This window comes from Gorilla gorilla, chromosome 11 (genome assembly GCF_029281585.2).
Source record: "Gorilla gorilla gorilla isolate KB3781 chromosome 11, NHGRI_mGorGor1-v2.1_pri, whole genome shotgun sequence".
NCBI lineage: Eukaryota > Metazoa > Chordata > Mammalia > Primates > Hominidae > Gorilla > Gorilla gorilla.
In genome coordinates, this window is record NC_073235.2 from 82,410,483 (window position 1) to 82,428,234 (window position 17,752).

At 33.7% G+C, this 17,752-nt stretch overlaps 1 protein-coding gene across 1 annotated transcript in view; it reads right to left on the reverse strand.

The window, feature by feature from the left end:
- Positions 1-245: 245 nt before the first annotated feature.
- Positions 246-17,752, reverse strand: part of CWC22 (CWC22 spliceosome associated protein homolog) — a 62,163-nt gene continuing 44,656 nt past the window's right edge. The window contains exons 14-20 of the mRNA XM_004032877.4: positions 14,421-14,481; positions 10,368-10,445; positions 9,617-9,769; positions 7,897-8,024; positions 6,196-6,297; positions 5,883-6,103; positions 246-1,089 (exon numbers count right to left, since the gene is read on the reverse strand). Coding sequence (XP_004032925.2) covers positions 503-1,089; positions 5,883-6,103; positions 6,196-6,297; positions 7,897-8,024; positions 9,617-9,769; positions 10,368-10,445; positions 14,421-14,481 — 1,330 coding nt within the window. The 3' untranslated portion in view covers positions 246-502. The remainder of the gene's footprint in view (positions 1,090-5,882; positions 6,104-6,195; positions 6,298-7,896; positions 8,025-9,616; positions 9,770-10,367; positions 10,446-14,420; positions 14,482-17,752) is intronic.

The following is a 17,752-nucleotide window of genomic DNA, read 5'->3' on the forward strand; positions in this document are numbered from 1 at the left end:
ACACATTACATACTTTGTTCAAAGCCTAATATGAAAATTGTAACAAATCCTCTACTTAAAAAAAAAAAAGTGACTACCTGAAAAAGATTCATAACATCTCATTAACAAAGCAAAACTGTTAAACTGAAAAGGTTCACCTGTTTCGGTCTTCAGTTACAAACAAAAAAGCACTGATAATTCACTATAACAGCTTCTTAAACAATTAAAAAAATATTTTGTCAATTGAAAAAACATCACTGAATCAATGAGCTTTTGATCATTTTATTCACAAAATATAAGCGAGACTTACATCCCTTTCTGGTGAAAGTTTTCAAATAATTTTATGGGTAGGGCCTTGAGATGTATCAATTATAAAACATGTTAAAATGAAAACATTTTTTAAATTTACAAATACAAACCAATACTTTATACAAGAATTCTCTATAAAGTTCGTCAATCAAAGTAAAAAATAATTTGTTTCAACTGAATATATGGCATGTCCAGTTTATGTCATTTTGTAGAATTATTTTTGTTTTGCTGGAGACTTTTCTCTTCGCCGGTCCTGATTTTTCTTTGATTCTCTGGATTGTTCAGAGTATCTGCTAGATTTTTCCCATCGTCTATCGGCACCATTTTGATATCTATCTTCATCACTTCTTGAGCCTGAGTGCTTTCTATTCATTTCCCTTGACTTTGATCTATCTTTTCTTCTGAAATTTTCACCGTCTTTATTTCGGTGTGTATGCTTCTCATTTTCAGAAAAAGAATTTCTTCTCTCTCCTCTCTTCTTTTTGGGATCACCATGCTTATTTTCCAAATCTATATGCATTTCTTGGTCTCTGTCATTCGCAACTCTACTGTAGTTATTTCGTTCAGAAGGAACATCTTTGTCTGATGTGTACTTTGTTATAGGATCTCTCCAATTTGAATCTCTTGAATTTTGATCTCTGTGTTTTTCTGACCTTCCTTCTCTCTCAGTCCTTGTTTCCTGGTGCCCGTGTTCTTGTCTTCTTTCTTTTTGTTTCCTATCATTTGTTTGCTGGTTTCTGATCAATTTATCTACCTCTTTACTTCTGGTCTTCCCATGTCCCTTCTTTCTTACATCATTAGCTGCGTGTGTAAAATAAAACACAGTTAGCTTTTATTTCAATCTTAATTTCATAATTATAACAATCACATTTACTGATACAGTGTAGGTTTACTAACTCAGATAAACTAGGTGCAAAGCCAAATTGATTGAATAGAAAGTCTGATGACACAGTCTTACCAAATGCTTAATTTTATTTTATTTTTTGAGACAGTTTTGCTCTTGTTGCCCAGGCTGGAGTGCAGTGGCGCAATCTCGGCTCACTGCAACCTCCGCCTCCTGGGTTCAAGTGATTCTCCTGCCTCAGCCTCCCGAATAGCTGAGATTACAGGCGTCTGCCACCATGTCTGGCTAATTTTCGTATTTTTAGTAGAGACAGGGTTTCTCCCTGTTGGTCAGGCTGGTCTCAAACTCCTGACCTCAGGTGATCTGCCTGCCTCGGCCTTTTAAGAATATACAATATTTCAGGCCAGGTACAGTGGCTCATGCCTATAATCCCAGCACTTTGGGAAGCAGAGGGGGTGGGGGACAGATTGCTCGAGCCCAGAAGTTGGAGACCAGCCTGGGTAACGTAGTGAAACCCCTTCTCTACAAAAAATTCAAAAATTAGCCAGCTGTGGTGGTGTGAGCCTGTAGTCACAGCTACTTAGAAGCCTGAGGTGGGAGGATCAATTGAGCCTGGGAGGCAGAGGTTGCAGTACGCCAAGAATGCACCACTACACCCCAGCCTGGGTAACAAAGTGGGACTCTGTCCAAAAAAAAAAAAAGGGAAGGGGAGGGGAGGGAGGAAGGGGAATATATAATATCTCAACATTAGTTACCAAAGTACTGTTTTGATCTTGAGATTTAAGACAGTAAACAGAAATTTTATAGCAAATGTAAAAATTTTAGAAAGCGACTCAAATGGTACATTTCTACTTAACAAATTGAATCCAAAAGCTGAAATTCCAGCCCATAGAGTGTTATTAATAGGACTATTAAGTCAGATCAAAATACAATGATCTCCCAAACTAGCATTCACTTCCTAAACATAGTAGGAGTAGAACAACTGGGTTTGCTTAACAGCATGAACATGTATTTCTCAATGAAAGGCCTCTTCCTGCAAAAACAATAGTTCTCCCCTCTGTTACTATCAGAGAGGCACTAACTGCACCAACAAGAGCAGATATGTTAAGATTTACAGTCATGGGCTTTATTAGAGCCACAAAGTCTTAGTTTCTATAGAAACTCTTCTGAAAAGACCTCAAACAATTTGATTTTGCTGATGTAATCACAACTATAAATACAAAATGGTTATACTGAAATAACCACTTTAAGCAATAAAACAAATTTAATCAGTTTATCTGTTATTTAATTTGGGTGCACAAATCAAAGATGCTAAGATAACAAAAATTTCTGTCAAATTCATACATAGGCAAGAAAGAGAAAATATGATAGAAAAGTGCCTCTTGTCATCCTAATTCTACCTAAATCTCACTGTACCAGCCTCTATTTCTTCCGCTAAATGCATATCTTTGGCACACGGTACAGTCAGTTGGTTTGCCACTAAGGACCTATTTCTCTGGTTCCTATCAAACAGCTCAGCTGAGCTGCAGCTACCCAAGCAGAAACCATCTGGCTCTGTGCTAAACCAGCATCCCCTTGATCCTACTGTACACCACTGTCGGGCTTTACTGATACTAAAACCCAGCCACAGAACAACAGGCAATCTCTTCTCGTTTGCTATGTTTGCATTATAATTTCCTAATTTTGGGGCAGTTCATGCTGCTTTTATGCTATTTAATATTTTATTAATAAAACAAAGTTCTCTACTGAAACTGTATGAGAAGGCAAATTAATTTTGAATCAGCAAGCTTCCTTACTGCAGCAATTCATGCTGTGTTATCATCTGTTCTCAAAATGGATACCATGAAATAACAAATTCTGTAGAATATAAAAATGGTGAATGTTAAATGAACAATGTTTGTACACTTCAATTCATGAATAAAAGTTCCTGTAAGCAAACAATCTTTCTCTGATAATAAAAAAAAAAAGCCCCACAATTCTGGATGTCACACAGTATGTAAAACACTTTGAAACATAACAAGCTATGGAACAAAGGTGTAAAGATTGGCCTTTCAATTTAAGGCTACAGAGGAAAGTATTGATGCCATATTTGATGAAATATTGCATCCAAACAAAACAAAATGAGAAATGACATGCATGTAGGATAAGCAGACAATCCCTTACTTGGACCAAGATACTGTAATGAAAGAAAGCAGAGCTGACCTTGGGTAAAACAACACAGATCTTTTCAGAAACTGTGAACCAGATCAAACTTTGAAAACATCTTTTACTATAGCATTTCCACTTCCAGGTAGGATAGAGAAGACTGTGGCAAACCTGTGCTCCTGCTGAAAATAACTAGAAATGCCAGATATAATTTAAAAATGTTGCATTGAAAAACGTTGAAAAGCACACAGAAATCAAGTTGAAGGAACTCCTAATTGCCAAAGCCAAGACGATTTGAACAAAATAAATGACAGTATTGGACTTTAACCCACAGGATAAGATAAATAACCGTGAGTCTATATTGATATATACAGTTGACTAAATAAATAAATGAGGGAAGCGGGACAACACTTTCTTATAGAAGAAATACAATTACTAGATGTAGAAGAAAACAGACAAATAAAAAATCACCATTAGGAAAACACCATAGTAAAAATAAGCGTTGCAGACAAGATCCAAAGATGGCTGTTAAAATTAGTGAGTAAAAGCTGGAGGAAAAAGAGATTTGCATAGTATCAAGTTACCTCCCTACAAGACATTTTCACAGAGAAAAATAGTTTCCCTGAACACATCCAGTGGACACCACCTTACTCAAGTGATCAAGGTTGTCACCCAAAATAAAATTATGAACCTCTTGATAAGATGCACTAAGAACAACACATTGTTTCTAATGTACTCTTGCCAAAAATGTCTAATCTCATTCTAATAAGGAGAAAACATCAGACGAAACTCCATACTGAGGGACAGGTTACAAAATAAGTGACCAGAGGACTTCAAAAGTGTTAAAGCTATTAAGAACAAGGATAGCCTGAGAGGAACTATCATAGAATGCAGAAAACTGAGAATACAATTAAATGCTAGCAGAATCCTGAAATAAGAAAAACGACATTAGTGGTAAAACTGGTTTTCAAATCACATCTGTAGTCTAGTCAACAATGCTGTTCCAATGCTAATTTCCTAGTTTGATAAATGAACCAGTGTTATGTAAGATGCTACCAGTAGGGGAAGTTGGAATGAAGAGTATATGGAAATTCTCTGTATCGTTTTTGCAACTTTCCTAAATCTAAAATTAGCTCAGAACAAAAGGTTACAGTTACAAAGTAAAAAATATAAAGGCATCAGAGAGCTAGTGGAAAAACAAGGACCAGAGGGGCCAAGATGCAGGAGAAAGCAGAAACACTGAGAAGTAAGTGATGTTCTACAGCCACTTTCTCCCTGGGAGCATCTGCTGATTCAGGGATGCTACTGAGGGACAGAGACACCAGAGGTCTGGTAGCCTTGCAGGGCTAGAGAGACAAGAATGGGACTGGTTATTTGCAATAATACATATATGTACAAAAGATATCATATCTAGAATATGTAAAGAAAACCTACAAATCAACAGAGAAAACAACTTAATTAAAAAAAATTGGTAAAATACTTGAACAGCCACTTGACAACAAAAATCCAAATGGCCAATAATGGATAAAATGGCATTTAACTTCTTTAGTTGAAATGCAAATTAAAACTAAAACCACAATGCAGTACCATTACACATCCACCAGAATGGCTGAAATGAAAAAGACGGTCAATTTGAAGTATTAATGAGAATGGGAGCTACTGAAACTCTTATACATGGCCGGTGGGAGTGTAAATAGGAATAACCACTTGGAAAACTGACAGTATTCACTAAAGCTAAATATATGCACATCTTATGACACACTGACTCCACCTATAGGTACATACCCAGTAGAAATGTGAATAAATAAATAAGATCATCAAAAGATATGTACAAGAATATACATGGAAATATCACTTGTAAATCTAAAGTCTGTTGAGCAAAAATGATAAATATATATTGTGGTATATTCATATAGTAGGAAACTACATAGCAATATTACTGAATTAACTATAACTAAATGCAGTAATGCATCTAAATCTCACAAAGATAATAAAACCAGACATAAAAAGGAGTCCATAATACATAATGCTAAAGGTAAAAACAGGCACAATTAATTTATGAAATTACAAATCAGAATAGTAGCTGCCATGAGGATGGAAGGAGTAGTAACTGGGAGAGGAAACACAGAGAACTTCTGGGGTACCGGTATATCTTGATCTGTGTGCTAGCTATGAGGATGTGTTCCCTTTATAAAAATTCATATAGCGTCTGAAATCCACATTGAATGTATATATCAATTACAAACAGCTTTAATATTAAAAGTAAAAAACTAAAATTTATTTAAAATAAAAACATCAGGATAGCTCCTATAAACTAGATTACAAACATTATGAATGGATGGTTCATATCAGTCATCACTCAGATAAGTATCTGCGAATGAAATATTTTCATTTCTATGATGAGGATGTCAAAAGGTAATCCCAGCATTATAAATGTTGTATTACAGACTGCAAGAATGATAGATGAGACCATTTGTATTAATTGTGGCTTTTAAACAACTGATCTCTAAAACAAATAAGCAATCAAATTATTTTCTTCCTTCATATATATCAGCAATATATTTATTAGAAAAGAGCAAGCCAAATTACAAATAAGCTTCAATACCTGAGGCAGAGCTATGACTACTGATGGATGAAGAGTCGCTCTCTTCACTGGAAGACTCTGAACTGCTATCACTGCTGTCAGAATCAGAGTCGGATGAGTCAGACTCTGAAGAGGAGGACGCTGAAGAGGAAGAGGATGGGGAGGATTTATTTTGCTCAACATCTGGTTTCTGCGCCACAATGACCTTTGGTGTATTTTTGAGATGCTCACGCAGTTCATCCCTAATTTAAAATATAATCTGTTAGATTCTATTTCAAAGACAATTATGAGATAATTTTATAATCTGAACATAAATTCTGAGAATAATCCTTACGTTAAACCTCCAAGACCTATAGAAGTAAAGAAGTTGATGGCAAACCGAGTGTTTCTTGGATTATCTCGGGGTAATAATCCTTCAAAGAATGGCTGTAGAGTTCTAAAAAGGAAAAAAATAAACAAAAGAGAACACATTGCTTAAAGATAAAAAGGTAAAATCCTTAGTCATTTTTCAGATTTTTCATATATTAAATTACTAAATGAAATACAACCAAGTAACTAGTTGATGTCATTTATTAGGTTAGGCTACGTGCTATCTAAATGAAATGAGTAGGGTCAAGTAATAATGTACCAAACTTGATTTCTATCATTATACAATGTAGGAGGTTTTTAAAAAACTTTTTTTACACACACACATATAGAAAGATAAATATATACACATATATACACGTGTGAATATATATAGTGTATATATATATATACACATATATACACGTGTGAATATATATAGTGTATATATATATATATACACACACACATATGTATATATAGTGAATATATGTACAAAAAATTTTAAAAACCTTCTCTGTTGTATGTACACGTACACACACATACATAGAACTGTGCCAAGTACTGGGGGAGAGGTGGAAGTCATCAACAAAAGGGAGAAATCAAGGATGAAGACCATATAATTACAATACATATGGAGTGAGACAACCAGAAAGACACTAACAATACAAGGTGGTTTTGGACATTTGGTTTTCAGCACCACACCGAGTAACTACTCAGTGGAGTCAGAAAAAAACTTTCTCACAGAAAAAGGTACAATATAAGAAGAATGATTAAGAGTTTGCCAGATAGATCAATAAGACAGGAAAATGCCAGCAGTGGAAACTGAGGTAAGGAAGCATGAAAGAGCCAGATGTGTTTAACAAGCTTGGCAGTGTTGGTATGGCTGGAGTGCAGCTTGCTGAAGAGAGAGAAGATGAGCCTGGTCAAGTAGACAGGGACCAAATAAGTAAGTATATGAAGCCAAGAGAAGTGGATGGAATAGTCCAGAGACAGTGTGTGGAACCCAGGAACACTGAAGAGGCAGGCTGAGGAGAAGACTGAGAGAGGAAGTGAGAAGAAAGTGTGGAGCCACAGTGAGTAGGTAGTCAACTGCATAAGTGAGGCAGAGAAGTGAAGAGGCATGCAGCCTGAGAAAGACAACTGAATATGGCAGGTGGTCACTGAGAAATCTGAAAGGATGATTTCAGTAGTGTCAATGGAGTAGAAGTCAATCTAAGTGGCAATCTGAACAAACAGGAAATAAGAAAGGTGAGAGAGGATTACATAATAGTCCTGAAATAAGGCTCTAGTTCTATGTAATAATTTGAACAATTATTAATAGATGAAATATATACTCAAAACTGTCCACTGATAATATTAGTTATCATTCTAAGGCTTAAAATTAGGGTAAAAAGAAAATAAAATTATAAATATCACTGGAGAATTCAAGGGAGCATACAAAAACAATTCTGTATTTTCTAAGAAAATCTAAAAAGGCATTAATTTGAACTCCACTTAAACTAAAAACCACCACTAAAAGTTGCATGTTGTCCTGTGTGACATACATGAGATTCACAGTGATTAATGGATGAAGAAAGTCTCAGGGGGCTTAGCTCTTGTTTTTACAATCTCGGATGGGCTTATGTCTGCTACAATGGGAGAAAACCAGAGGTCAATAAGAATAAAAAGTGCTTAATGGCAAACTTACTCATCCTTTAATCTTGCATTAAGTTTAGGAAGACCCATGTATTCACACAGTTCCTGGAAAAATATTTTGACAAAAATTCTACTGGATGATGTAGTGGTTTCTTCACTCAGTTTTATACATTCAAGAACCTGAAAATTAAAATAAAAAAAGACAAGTATATTTTAATTTATAAAAGACAGGACAGAGTGACCAATATTTGTAGGTTTAAGTGTTTCTCAAAATTACTGTTTATTCCCATCTTCCACCAGAGTTATCTCTGAATATCTCCCCTTATGCTGACATAAAGTTTAAAACTACTTCTCTATACTAACTTTCAAAATGTTAAGATGCTACAGAAATAGATTTCATTCTCTGTTTTGAGTAACGTGCTTTTTATAGCAGGGAAGATATCCTTTCTTGAGCATATAATGGTAAAGATTACTAGCTCCTAAACCTTACTCATCAAAATGTGGTGTATATGAAGGTTTGGGGCAAAATGCCACTTAGCACATTAGGCTACAATTTTGTTTAGCACATATAATATACGATTAAAAAAAAAGACAGAAAGTATAATGGTTTATTCTGAATATTAAGACTGTGGCTTAAAAACTGAAATGCCTAAAGAAATATTTTTAGGGCAAATAAAAATAAAAGTAACCTCTAGTTTTTATGGGTTATGTGTTTGGGGGGCCCATTAGTTGGTTAATTGTTTAAAATTCTCACTTCATTTTCTTAAAGAGGGGAAAAAAAGAAGTCAAAAATTATTATAATTAGTCTCCTAGGTTAGATTACAAATGCCTATTAATGTAGCTGGACATACTTGGTACTTAAAGTACTATAAAAATCTAACCAATGTTTTTAAGTTTGAGATATTGCCTCATTCTACCATTAGTAGGATGGCATTCTACAAGATAATCCTGTTCTTTCCTCCTGGATGTAATTTCTCTTCCTTCTCTTCTCTCTTTCTTTCAATTCCTTTAGTAATTTTGCTTTTCTTAGAATCTAAGACTTTTTATTTTGTATCATTGCTATGGGCATATCTTACCTCTGGTCTTATACTGTAACCCTCTTGAATGGAGGGGCCATGTATAATTCACTCTGAATACACAGCACCTCTCTCAATGACTCAGTATATAAGTGGTGGCTAACTAACACTGGTTGAATAACAGCTGTAAAATAAATGCCAGCTTAATGAACGCCTTTCAAATTTCAATCCAGTGCACATTTCCCTATCAAGAATATATCTTTCTTTGTTCTATGACTATAGGATATCCTCTCTATAGCTTACCTAACTTCAATGTCTGCTAAAAAGAACACATCCTTCTAGAACAATCATTTTTTCTCAAACCCAACAAGAGGACCCATGGAGAGTTATTCCCTCAGGAATCAAGGGAGAGTAATTCAGAGACACATTTACCACCAAAATAGTGGCATATGTGGATGTGAGTGTGCATGCATGTGTGTGTACACAGAGGAGATTAAAACCTGCAGTACTTTTCCTGAAGACACTCCTAGCCATCACTATTGAGACACTGGCATGTTTGGACTGTTAATATAATACAAAGATAGTATTTCTTGTATATTATTTACCTAGCTTTCTGATTCCTTATAACATGATGATAATCTCAAAGACAGCAGTTCTACACATTTCATTATAGGATAAATATGGCTAGCTTATACGAAAATCTATTTGAGAACAGGGAATTAGGAAGGAAGTATAAATATTGACCCATGTACTTACACTCCATGGAAGTGAATCAGTGTATAAAAGGTGAGCAAACATCTTAGCAACATTTCTCAATTTGTTTGTTTCCAAGCGATGGATGGTATCATACTGTTCTTTGAATATACCTTCAAAGGATTCCATATACTCTTTCTTTAGCATGCAAAATCGCTAATAAATAAAAAATCAGTACCATTAAAAATTTAATGTTAATACAATTATGAGCATATTAATCCTAAATTTACTGAATCAAAACTTTATTAATATGCTTTATATTTTCAAAGAGCATATATCACTAAATCCTTTTGTGCCATATGATGCTTAAAAAAGAAGTTAATATATATGGTTTCTAATTACCTGAGATTTACATGTTAAAACAAAATCATACATGTAGCTGATCACATGAGGGTAGAGCTTAAAGAAATATTTTAGATCATGCTTTAATTGTGCTGCCTGAACATGTACTTGACTTTAAACACTGCTTTGAGATTTTGAAAAGACAGCATTTACTTGTCGTCTATTGGGAAATTATTACAAATCATGGAAAATTCCAAAAAGCTCTGGAAAAGTGATATGCAAAGTTAAAGCACTGCAAAAATGAAGTAGAAAAAGAGGAAGGTGAAGAGAGTGGGAAACCTGAGGAAGGAGAGAATAATTTGCTTTTAGCAAAAGTGGTAATATGTTGTTAAATGAGACCAGACCATAAAGCAGAAATCATTAATTTACAATATTCGTTTTAAGAATTCCCTCAGTAGAGGCTGGAACTCACCCCAGCTAATAAGCCAAAAAATTTTTCGTATGTCCTCTGTTGGGCACAGCAATCAAGTATCATGTTGCAGAGTTCTTTCTATTTGGGAAAAAAAAATACATTAATGATTCAAAACACAAAGAGACTAAATATTGTATAATTTACCAGTATGATAGTGTCTGCCTGCATTTTTAAATAAGGGTTTAAAACAGTTCAAAAATTTTGTAAATAAAATAAAAACCTCAATCTATGTTAAACTCATACTTTTTTACAGCCTTGGATATGGCTGACAGCTTCCACAGTCATTTATGCTAATTACATTAATTATAAAATTCTAAATTCATGATAAGTATGAACCACATCAAGAAAATCTAGTATAGGAAACAGACATATGAGGGAGAGATTTAATACACTGCATTCTTAAAGGATTCTATGCAGAATTCTTTTAAATATAGACTCACCAACACAACATCTAACAATTCAGTTACATATGTCCCAAGGATATGAACTCAATTGCTAAGGAATATATTTAGCATGGAAAAGGCAGGTCATTATTAGTCTTTACAGAGGCATAAGTAGGTACAACTTCAACGTTAACATAAAGTTAACGCTGATAAAGAAACCTCAAAAAACACCTCTGCGGATGAATTTTCTCACCTCAAAATAAATGTTATTCATATAGACCTATCTATATGGATCTATACAAATAAATGGAATCATTCCATAACTGCTAGTGTATTGTTCCAATTAGCTATTCAGGTGCCATGTAAACCTCTCTGAAAATTCTGTTAAACTAATGGATAAATGCCCAGTCAAGAAATACTATCATCACAGATGATTTCTACTTAACAAATTAGTTTCTTAATTAATATATTAATTCCTGAAATAATTCAAATGAAATATGTATTGATTATAGCAATGTCATAGATGAAAAAACTCAAGCAACATAAGGTGAATAGAGACAAAATGAAAAAAGGTGTTAATTCATCTACGATCAGTGTAATCTTTTCTATAAAGATTTATCAGAAACTTAAAACAATTTTCCAAATAGAGTAACTGTAATATACCTGCTTTGTGCAAACAGAAAGCAAGCATATAAAAACGTGTTGCTTTTTAATTTTTACCTTTATATTTTCAATGAACAATTTTGACATTTTGTCATATTTACTAACACAGGATATAACCTAACTAAAAATAGTAAATATTTTTAAAAAATTATATAATTAAGTATTTACTGCATATGTTAACAGTATTGTCAGAGACTCCAGAGGAGGACTTAGAGCAAGAGGTAGGAAGGGAACCTTGGAGAAGCACAGAACAGATACTCTAGAATTATGCTGTTCAACATGGTAGCCGCTAGCCATTATGGCTAGTGGCTATTTAAATTTAAATTATGTTAAATTATACATAAAATTAAAATTTTAGTTCTTCAGCCACATTACTAGTCATATTTCAAGTACTCAAAAGCCACATGTGACTAGTGACTACTGTACTAGAAAGTGCAGAATATAAATACTTCCATCAGTACAGGAAGTTGTATTGGACAGCACCACTTTAGATACTGATACTCAAGGAACAATCTACTCAAAGCTCAAAGGCCTCACTTTACAACATAGGGCTGGCTACTTTCAGATGCCATTATATTGTGCTATATATAAATATAAATATATATAAAAATAAAGATAAGTCTCAAGTTATCTCAAGTTATCTCCACTAAATATTTATAAATGTGTAAGTTCTGAAAAGGTGTACTTTATCAAAATTTCATAAAGTACTAAAAACTAAAAAAATAAGGCTTTTCTAAATTCTACCAAATTATGTTAACTTCATATATGAAAATTCACTTTCAACTTTTTTTTTTTTACCAACATTACATTTTATAATATAACAGTTAATCAGGTTTTAAACAACAAAACATGGTAATATGCTGATAGCACTGCTATGCACTACTTGCAAAACAAATTACCTTCTTCCCCAGACTAAACACAATTGTAAGAGTTATTCCCTCTAGCTTATAAGAATTAAATATTTTAACATTTTAATTATTACAGCAATTTTAGGAGTCTTTTGAGTACATGAAAATAAATGTACTAAGATACTTTTCCAAATATTATCAAAATATGCTGAGGTTATTTCTGGAATAACTATCTTCTCAATGAATATTAATACAATTTATAATGGCTTAATTATCTTCCTCAAATAACATGACAAGATCATACAGTAATTTCAGTGACAATTATAATTTTAAAGGTTTTAATGTATTAATTTCCTTCCAATGATGGCTTATCAAGCGTGGCCAGTGTACAAACAAGCACACTATTACTAATATACCAATAACAAAACTTTGAAAGGGAAAAAAAGGAATCTTTTACATTTAAAACGATAATTTTTTGTCAAAATTCCGTATCACTATATTTCAAGAATTAATCTATATTCTAGAACAAAGACTGGCAAATCTTTTCTATAAAGGGCCAGATAATAAATATTTTAGGCTTTAGAGTCCATATGGTCTCTGTCAAAACTACTTATTCTGCGGCTGTGGTGTGAAAACAGCCCATTGACAATATATCAATGAATGAGTCTTGCTATATTCCAATAACACTTTATTCATAAAAACAGGCAGCAGGCCTCCACCGCAGGCTGCCAACCTCTGTAACACATAAACATTTTTAAAGGCTTTGGACAAAGAATTTATATCTAACAGTAACTTAGCTCCGATAATCAAGAAGACCTAGAAGAACTAGAAACTGAACAGCCCATCAGAGCTGATACATTCACTCTGGCATCTGTGCCCGGTTTACCACGTTTAAAGCAAAGTGAGAAAAATACAATCACCAAAGCTATGGCTCAGTTTCTAAGGATGTAATATCTAGATGGGAAGGAAGCAATATATATAATATACATTAGAAAAAAAAAACAGAAGAGCAACTTTATCTACTTAATCTGATCTTCATTATCCTTGGCATTAGGGTTCTCATACTTTGAAAAGTGAAGTATACCAAGCTGTAAGACAGTGAGTCCCATGGAGCCAAGATGGAGCTATCTTGTGGTGTGCCTGACATATAGTATCTGCTGAATACATTTTCATTAAAGGAATTAATGAATGAAGACTGGGAGTGGTGGCTCACGCCTGTAATCCCACTGCCTTGGGAGGCCGAGGCAGGCGGATCACCTGAGGTCAGGAGTTTGAGACCAGCCTGGCCAACATGGTGAAACACCATCTCTATTAAAAACACAAAAACTAGCCAGGTGTGGTAGAGGGTGCCTGTAATCCCAGCTACTAGGGAGGTTGAGGCAGGAGAATTGCTTGAACCTGGGAGGCAGAGGTTGCAGTGAGCTGAGATCATGCCACTGCACTCTAGCCTGGGCGACATAGCGAGACTCTGGCTCAAAAAAAAGAAAAGAAAAAAATTATATAAATTTTTCTACATCCAACTAGAGCAATGTAATATGTGCTGTGATCTTTAACATTTCTACTGCAAAGAATGCGTTAGTCACAAGCTCGCCCAACCTGTGGCCAACAGGCTGCATGCAGTCCAGGACAGCTTTGAATGAGGCCCAACACAAATTCATAAACTTTCTTAAAACATTATGTTATTTTTTTGCAAATTTTTTTTCTTTAGCTCATCAGCTATTTTTAGTGTTAGTGTATTTTATGTGTGGCCCAAGACAATTTTTCTTCCAATGTAGCCCAGAGAAACCAAAAGATTGGATACCCCTGCAGTGCATCCAGAAGATGGACCACATAATCCATTAAAGAACAAATTTCCTACTATATTTAAGTCAAAATTTGATTTATAGGCAACAACTTAGAAATTCTACATAAAGTGCAGTGTTTCCGAGACTCTCTTTTCACCACATCTCATTTGAGCAGAAAATTTAATTCACTGGAGTGAACAATACATCTGAAACACCCTAAGCTTTGTGTTATCTTAAAATGATATAAAACCTACATTAAAAAATAAATATTTAGTACTGAGGTATTGCTTCAATCCACAAAACTTACCCATTAACAGCCTTAAACATTTTTAAAACCAATATATACATTTCCTAATAGAAAAAGTATTAACATACTGTTTGGCTTTCAGGAAACTCCATTTTCAGCAATTTGTGAGCACATTCTTCAAAATCTAAACTGTGGAAATGATCACAATAGGTTAAAAGCTTGCAACATAGACTGTGCACTCTTATACACAAGAATCTTACTTTAATAATGGTTTTAAATCATCTTTTTTAACTGTAATTTCATATTGTTGTACTGTGTATATAAGGAAAATATAGCTCTTAACTCTAGAGATAAGTGCCAATACATACAACATGGATGAATCCTTGAATTATGCTAAGTGAAAGAATCCCGACACAAAAGACTACATATAGTATGATCCCGTTTATACAAAATATTCAGAAGTGACAAATCTATGGACACAGAAAGTAGATTAAATGAGTAGAAAGTGACTGCTAATAGGCTCAGGGTTTAGTTTAGAGTAATAAAAATGTTCCGGAATTAGACAATGATGATGGTTGTACAACTTTGTAAATATAATAAAACCACCTGCAGTCATGCATCGCTTAATGACATGGTTATCTAATGAGAAATGCATTCTTAGGAAATTTTTTCATGTGAGAACATCACAGAGTGTATTTACAAAAACCTAGATCGTACAATCTAATATACCTAGGCTATATGCTATGGCTGTTGCCCCTACGCTACAAACCTGTTCAGCATGTTACTGTACTTCTGAATACTGTAGGCAACTGTTAACACAATGGTAAGTATTTATGTATCTAAACACACCTAAACATAGAAAAGGTTTAGTAAAAATATGGTATTATAATCTTATGGGACCACCATTGCCTATGTGGTCTACTGTTGACTGAAAAACCATTATATGGCGCATGACTGTAAATTGTACACTTTAAAAGGGTGAGTATCATAGCATGTGAATAAAATCTCAATCTTAAAAAGGCAAAAATAAAAATAAAAAAGAGGTATATGCACTGAATTGTATTACTTTCTCAAACCAACCAACTTCAAGCCATAACTAATCAGATAAAAGGGTTTCCATTCTATGTGAGTTTCTTCATTTTAAGAAACAAAACACATGATGTGTAAGTTTCTCTCATTTCTGCAATCAGATAATGCTTATCGAATGTTTTCCCACTACAAACTGGTCACTCAAATATGACGGTAGTAAATTCTTAAGTGTTAGCAATATCTTTTCCTTCAAGCATTGGAGGATAATAACTGTATATAATGAATTTATTAAATGTTCTGACTTGATAATCCCATATTACAGCACAAATCTAAGTACTCTAAATCTGGGTAATCAGGTCCAGATCTCAAAGAGTGCTTCCCAATGCTCAAGGTTTTAAAGAGACATAGCTGTTCTGTTCTACAATTAGTTGTTAAATAAATCTAAGAAAGAAAAAAATCAATAACTCTATTCAAAAGCTTAGATAAAACAACAGGTAGAATGGTAAACAATGAGGACAAAAAATAAAAGCTTTTAAAAGTTAATACTTTAAAAAAATAATTACAACTACCTAAAATTTTTAAGAAATACATTCTTATTCACAAATGTACACGTAAATTACAAACAACTGGAGGTAAAAACACCTAAAGGATACTATACTGATTTAGGTTTATACACAGGATTTCAGAAGGATTTAGAGACAATCTAATTTGACTCTCATTTTTATAGATGAGAAAAATGAGACTTAGGTATTAGTATTTGAAATTTGCTCCTGGCCACATCGTCCCAGAAGTAGAACTTGAACACAGGAATATTTACACTTTCTCACCCAATATTTCATAAGAAAAGGCTATAGTTAATACTTAATTTGAAAAGTCATTTCTTGAAATGTATATCACGTGCTTAGAGAAGCCAGGAAAAGTCCTAATTGAGACAGCAGCAACCACAGGTCAAGTTTCTCTGCTTACATTAAAATCTCAGTGTGGAAGAGTGAATGATATATTATTCTATCATAACTCTATCTACTTTTACTAGACATTGCCAATTTCTTATATTTTTCTATACTGCTTCCAAGAGGTGAAAGGCGTACCAGGAGTTCAGCATAACATTAGTGCTTAATCACTACTTTTACAAGGTAGCTTGGTTCATCCTAAACACAGGGCATCTACATTTTATAAATAACGCATATAAAAATAGTAAATATAAAATAACTTGCAAGAAAAAAATATGCTTTTACCCAGTATTCATATGAACAGAATTTAAAATATCATCAGTATAGTTCACCTAGGAGAATTAGCAAACTCAATTTGTTAATTGTTTATTGATTCAGAAATAATGCTACTATATTTGCATTTCTGTGGAATGCCCACACCCTTACTTTTGATAATACAGCATAAAACCCTCACTAAGTAATGATTATGGACTTAGTTTTGCAGTTCATCTATATTCCTCAGCTTCCATTACTTAGAGGGTTTCCTAAGCACAACAGGGTAATAATCCAGGATGGTACAAGGCAATGAAATAAAAAAGAAACCTATCAGGAAAGAGATTATATAACAGATAATATTAAACAGTATCTAACATTAAGATTAAAATACTAAATGGTAATTGATACATTTTAATAATACAGCAAAACCAAAAACACTTAAAACAGATGTGACTTTTTCTTTTCCAGCTTTTTTAAAAAACGAAATTAGTACTGAGACAAAATCCTGAAATTTCTGAAAAAACAGTCAAGTAGTTGATGAAGAAATGTTACTACTTTTCTTTTATCTACTAAGTGAAGTATCAGGGAGAAAGTTAGCTATATGACAGTCTGTTTTTCCTGTTCTTGTTTTATTTTGAAAGTATTTAATGACCCCCCTATTAAATGAATTAAATTTTCTTGATATTTTAGTTCTCATCTTAGGTTGCTAAACCAAATGAGTTTCAGGTTTAACACAAATTAATAGCAATTGAGGAGAGGGTAAAGAAAAAAGAAGACATTTACTGAATTACTGTCTTCTTTACGTGATGCCAGACTCCAAGTTGTGTTTACAAATGGTTTTGTTGATGTGTCCAATATCAGAAACTCTAAACAGGTGGGGACATGGTAGTCCATCTCCCGCTGATGTTACAACTTCAATAAAATAAAATCAGACTGGACTATCGTTTAAAAGCAAGAACAAAGAGGAATGTTTTATTTTTAATAGCAAAGGCAATTGTGTAGCTTAATGTTTTATGCATATAAAAAAGGGTATTTAAGGAGCCATAACAGAAGGAAGATAAGACTACTGGTGAGATTAGTCAACAAAAACAAATTTAAAAAATAAAATTTCCACACAGTTCAGTTGCCAGAACTTCGTTTTTGTTCACAAGATTTTCAAAAGTGGACTGTTTAAGATGCCCTCATAGCCACCTGGCTTGATTATTACATCCTATTCCTGATTTTTA